General features: G+C 37.1%; 1 protein-coding gene across 1 annotated transcript; it reads right to left on the bottom strand.

The window, feature by feature from the left end:
• Window positions 1–4,070: 4,070 nt before the first annotated feature.
• Window positions 4,071–5,008, bottom strand: LOC136175056 (olfactory receptor 5J3-like). Its single transcript, XM_065945370.1, is given in 2 exon segments — window positions 4,071–4,390; window positions 4,393–5,008. Coding segments are annotated over 2 exon segments (936 nt in total).
• Window positions 5,009–6,000: the final 992 nt, after the last annotated feature.

The following is a 6,000-nucleotide window of genomic DNA, read 5'->3' as shown; positions in this document are numbered from 1 at the left end:
AAATGAGCTTGTCTTGGGAGACCAAATTTTTTGTAAATTGCAACCCCTGCCTGCCTGCCAGAATCTTGAAACTTTGTGGAGAAACCTTAACTGGATTCAGTCATATATTCAGTCCAGATTATTCAACAGCACCTTCCTCTCTCAGGGTTGTGTCCCTAAACAATGCCTGTTATAGGAATGCTGAGCAGAACATATATTCCAAGGATGAGGAGGCAGTGAGGAACATCCACTGTCTGGATTCAGCTCACTGTCAATGCACAATTATATCCTCTGGAATAACTCCTCAAACAAGCTGGAACCTATTGGAATTTCTACTTTTGTATACGTAAAGATAAGTTAGTATCTTTAAAGTAGAAAGGTAGAAAATGCTAAGCTGCTGTGGGGCAGTGGTTCAACTAACAAACTTTAATGCTACATAACTTTTAGAATCCTAATTTAAGGCTTCAGTGACTGTAAAAATGCTTATTTTTAAATGAACTCTAATTTCAACTGGAGATTGTTTTCAAAACAATTGAGAGATTCCAGTCCTTCCCCCCCGCCACCCGGGGCATATTTACCTAATCTGACATACATTACTGGGTCAATGGATCCAAACCGGGGATCTCTGATGAGAAAATGGAAACCTGTAAAGAATATGTTGGCCAGCTCTAATATGAAAAATAGGAAATTGAAAGAAATTCAAATTGTGCCAGGTTCTTTCCATGAAGCATTTTTGATACTGTAAATGGTTTAGAGACACAGACTAAACCTGTGAAAGACAAAGTCAAGTGTATTTTAGTTGTATCCATGTATTAGAAGTAAAAGAACTCCATCAATATGCACTGATTGTAAAACTTATATGAAAAGTATAAGGAGCCAGTCAAGAATAGCTAAATCCTTCTGAACAAGAAGACCAAGGGACATGTCCCGGTTCACGCACATACTAAGACACAGTGGCTAGAGTGTTTGATAAACTGTAATATTGGCACAGGAATAGATCGATAGGACACTGGAGCAACGCTGATTGGGAATTGTTTTCCAGATACATATGAATCCCTAAATTAGGAAGAATTGATACAAAACAGAAAATAGCTGCTCTTTTTGATAAGTGGTGCTCATATATTTGTGCATTTGTATATAAAAGCAAGGGAAAATGTAACTTTTTTAGATGATAATATATCTCATTAGACTCAGGTTAGAAAATACTAACTGTAAAGAAAAAAATATATATAATTTTATCCTATGCTGAAATTCTACACGTTTTTGTTGTCAAAATGGGCTTCCCTCATAGCTCAGTTGGTAAAGAATCCTCTTGCAATGCAAGAGACCCTGGTTCCACTCCTGGGTCAGAAAGATCCCCTGGAGAAGAGAAAGCCTACCCACTGCAGTATTCTGGCCTGGAGAGTCTATGGAATCGCAAAGAGTCAGACACGACTGAATGATTGTCCAACTTTCACTTGTCAGAAGAAGAAGTAAAGGCAAGACAAACCTTGATGGGAGAATATATTTCTGATAGATGCAACTAACAAGAAGTTGGAATCCGATCACATCACTCTATGGCAAATAGATTTGGAAAAAGGAGAAACAGCGACAGGTTTGTTTTTCTTGGGCTCCAAAATCACTGTGGTATGGGACTGCAGCCACCAAATGAAAAAATACTTGACCCTTGAAAGAAAATCTATGACAAACCTCAGCAGCATATGGAAAAGCAGAGACATTACTTTGTTGGCAAAGGTCAAGTTATAGTTTTTCCAGTAATCATGTACAGATGTGAGTTGGACCATAAAGAAGGCTGGGTGCTGAATAATTGATCCTTTTGAATTGTGGTGCTGGAGAAGACTCTTGAGAGTTCCTTGGATAGTAAGGAGATCACACCAGTTAATCCTAAAGAAAATCAATCCAGATGTGAAGTGTTGCGGTCCTTTAAGGGACCAGAATCTGGTGGTCTGCAGTCGACGATAAGAAAGTGAAAGAAGGAAAGAGGCTAATATTCCCTGGGTTACGCAGAAAACCAATAAAGACCTAGGACAGGGCTTGTACCACTCATATAGGCACAGGGTGCCCTCCCAAAGAGGTTTGAAAGCCTGGGCAGGAAAATGAGCTCAACAGGCTTCCACGCTCCAGAGAATCAGCCAGAAACACAGAGAGAGAGAGAGAGAGAGAGAGAGAGAGAGAGAGAGAAGGACACGGGGACCCAAGTCTCTAGAGGAACAAGGGTGCTTTATTGAGCTCTGTGTGAGTATATATGCCATATTACAAGGTAGCTTCTTCAGATAAAGATCAAAAGACCAGACTTTACAAGTTACCAAGGGAACAAGTAGTAATAGAGGCCTTAAAGCCAAAAGACAATCCATATCAAAAGAAGGTCGATCTCATTAGAACTGATTCAAATGAATTCTTTTTAACAGCTGAGTAATATTCCATGGTGGAGAGGGAGGTGGGAGGGGGGATCGGGATGGGAAATACGTGTAACTCTATGGCTGATTCATATCAATGTATGACAAAACCCACTGAAATGTTGTGAAGTAGTTAGCCTCCAATTAACACAAAAATTAAAAAAAAAATAAAATTAAATTAGAAAAAAAGAAAAAAATTATTCACAAAAAATAAAAATAAAAAAGAAGGTCAGAAATAATGACTTCCTCCATCTGGAAAAGCTAATGAAGGGAATCCTATGCATCCATTCCATCTCTCGGTCTCAGTCCTGGGATGCCTGCCGCTGAGCTCATTCCTGACAGGAACTGATGAGGAAGAGAGGACTCAGGAGAGACAGGAAACAGCACCCAGGAATCCTCCTGTTAAACATTCCCTGACAGTGAGGAGCTGACTCATTTTACAAGACCCTGATATTGGAAGGATGGCATGCCCCCTGCAGAATGTATGTGCAAAGACAACTACTTTTACAATATTTTGTTATTATTTTTCATAGGAAAGGTAAAAATTGCTTTTCCTGCTTTAAATCCTGTCATCCTTGCTAGCATTTTGACTATGTCTTCATTGTGAAGTATGAAATAGTGAATATAAGCTTGTTTAACTATTTTAAACATTCCTCATTTGTTTTAAAAATCCCAATCTGTATCTTTCTGATATCAGTAGTTAATAAAGACTCTAAAAATATAGAAAACTGTCCATAGTATAACTAATTTTTATATTCAAAATTTATTGCAATATTAATCACAGGACCTTTGGTAATAGACAATCATTTCTAAAATGATGGGGAGTTTTGAAGTTATATAATCAAGTAAACCATCATTACAGAATAGAAACTCTTATCCAGCAGTAACACCCATCATGTGATTTAAAGATTGCTAGAGTTTTTTCTTTCTTTCTTTCTTTTTTAATCTTAAAAGAATATGAAGTAGATTCTGAAAATCAGAGATGAATGGGAAGTGTGCTGAAAGGGTGCTGAATTATACCTACTCTCAAATTCCAAATATGTATCAATCTTTATACTAGGGTTTTTTTAAGGAAGAGAACACTACTGCAAATTGAAAATTACAATGGTGTCATTTTCCAACAACCCTTCTTTTTGTTGAGGTCATGGATGTCCAAGAACAGGAAGAAAAGTAATAAAATCACTACTAGTTAGAAAATCTCATTTGGAATCATATTCTCCTTTTTAGCTAATATAGGAATTTACCAATATTTAAAATTTTAATACAAGCTTTAAAAGGAAAATAAATGCCATACATAAAATTATTTTAATTTTCTGACTCAATACATTTAAGTATTTTATAAAAATATTTAATTTTTTATATCTCCAATAGTATACACATATTCACAAACTTTGTTTTCCAAATTTCAGAGAAGATTCATGTAATTCTATGAATTGATAAAATAAATTTATCAAAATCATTTCATTAAAAGCCATTAGTGCAGATATTAATAACCTGAGTTTTTAGTTAGGCTTTGTAAAAATTCATTTATGCATAAAATCACTTTTAATTTCTAGTCTCATTTTCTTATATGAAAAGGACTATACAGAATGAAATAATTTGTCCTATACTTAGAAACTCTAGAATTCATTGTATTCAAGTGGATGTTGGTGAAGGAAGAATTGATTGACTGCTATAGGGCTAAGTAACATGAAATTAGCATGACAAATGTTTTATTTCTATGACCCTTCTCACAGCACCCTTTACCTCTTTGTTTCTCAGACTGTAAATCAGCGGGTTTAACATGGGAATCACTAGTGTATAGAACACGGAAACCACCTTCTCTTGTTCTACAGAATACTGGGAACTTGGCTGAATGTAGTTAAAACTCAAGGTGCCATAGAATATGGTCACAGCAGTCAGGTGAGAGGCACAGGTGGAGAAGGCTTTCTGTCTGCCTGCTGCTGAGCGGATCCTCAGGATAGCAACAGCGATGAAGGCGTAGGAGAGGATCACAATCAAGAAGGTGGCCATGCAATGACTGCAGAGAAGGTGAGGAGCAGCAGCTCGTTCATGGAGGTATCAGAACACGACAGCTTCAGCAGTGGGGGAACATCACAGAAGAAGTGATTGATGATATTAGACCTGCAGAAAGACAGTCTCCCAAAGCTAATGGTGTGTGTCAGTGAGTTAATCAATCCCCCAACGAGTGATCCAGTGACCAGTCCTACACACCTCCTCTTAGACATGGCTACAGTGTAAAGCAAAGGGTTGACAATGGCCACATAACGGTCATAAGCCATCACAGACAGCAAGAAGCCTTCTGTGGTGATGAACACCCCAAGAAACAAATGCTGCACTATGCAGGCAGAGAAGGAGATGGCTTGCCTCCCAACTAGGAAGCTGATCAGCATTTTTGGTGCAATAACAGAAGAATAGCAGGCATCCACAAATGAAAGGCAGCTGAGGAAAAAGTACATGGGTGTGTGGAGCTGGGGGGTGATTTGGATTAAGAAGATCATGCCCAGATTCACCACCAAAGTAACAGCATAAATCACCAGGAACAATACAAAAAGAGCAACTTTCAGTTCAGCATTGTCTGTCAGTCCCCAAAGAATAAATTCAGTAACAACCGTAAAATTCTTTGCAGCCATTTGTTGATTCCTTATCTTGAAATCTGTAAGTAAAAAAGATGTGGGGATTAGAATGTACACAGGAGTATCTGGTGTTTAATATATTAAAGACTCAGAGAAATCTATATAGGCCTCTGTCCTTGGAAAAATAAATTGTTTTGCCGAACCAAGCTTGATTAGACTGTTTTTTTTTTTTTTTTTTTTCCATTTAGTGCTAGTTATAATTCTACTCCATAAGCAAGTATAAGAAAATTCATTTTGGCTCTCAAAAATCTAATTCTGTCTCCAATTATGAGAAAGTGATTCTGGCTTGAGAGATACTGATGGAAAATATAAGGAATTCACAAAATTAAACTTAATCCTTCTTTAAAGCTCTTCATTTTTAAGGAAGGAGTAAATTACAAGAAGATCTTTAGTCATCTGTACTATTAGCTCCATGTTAGTCTATAAAAGCACCATGATACAGCCAGGTAAAAGCAAAGCTGTGAGATGGAGTCCTGACCTCCAAAGATGCCATGATGCTCTTGAAGGTGCATACATCTCTGGCCTTTTATGATGCTTCATTATAAGCATCCCAGAGAGAGACCCTCAGTGAAATCACAGAAGAGTGAGACTCAGAGAATAGAAAATGAGGCCTTGTCTAAACGGAGCAGTTAAAAGATGTCATATAGTACATGGGGCTTTTTAGCTATATCTGTTGCTATATAAATTTCTATACATAATATTTAACTAATTATTTATTATAAACTCATATATATATATATGTATACACACACATATACATAGAAAAGATAAAATGTAAAATGTGGAATAACACAATCATTTATTGTTCTGGAATTTTTTGTAGCCTTTATATAATTCTATATATAAAATTGAAGTGCAGTGAAGTGAAGTGAACTCTCTCACTTGTGTCTGACTCTGTGGCCCCATGGACTGTAGCCTACCATGTTCTTCCGTCCATGGGGTTCTCCAGGCAAGAGTGCTGGAGTGGGTTGCCATTTTCTTCTCAAGAG

Source organism: Muntiacus reevesi, chromosome 9, assembly GCF_963930625.1.
Source record: "Muntiacus reevesi chromosome 9, mMunRee1.1, whole genome shotgun sequence".
NCBI classification, from domain to species: Eukaryota; Metazoa; Chordata; class Mammalia; order Artiodactyla; family Cervidae; genus Muntiacus; species Muntiacus reevesi.
The sequence above is the reverse complement of the archived record's forward strand: the minus strand, read 5'-3'. Positions and strand labels throughout refer to the sequence as shown.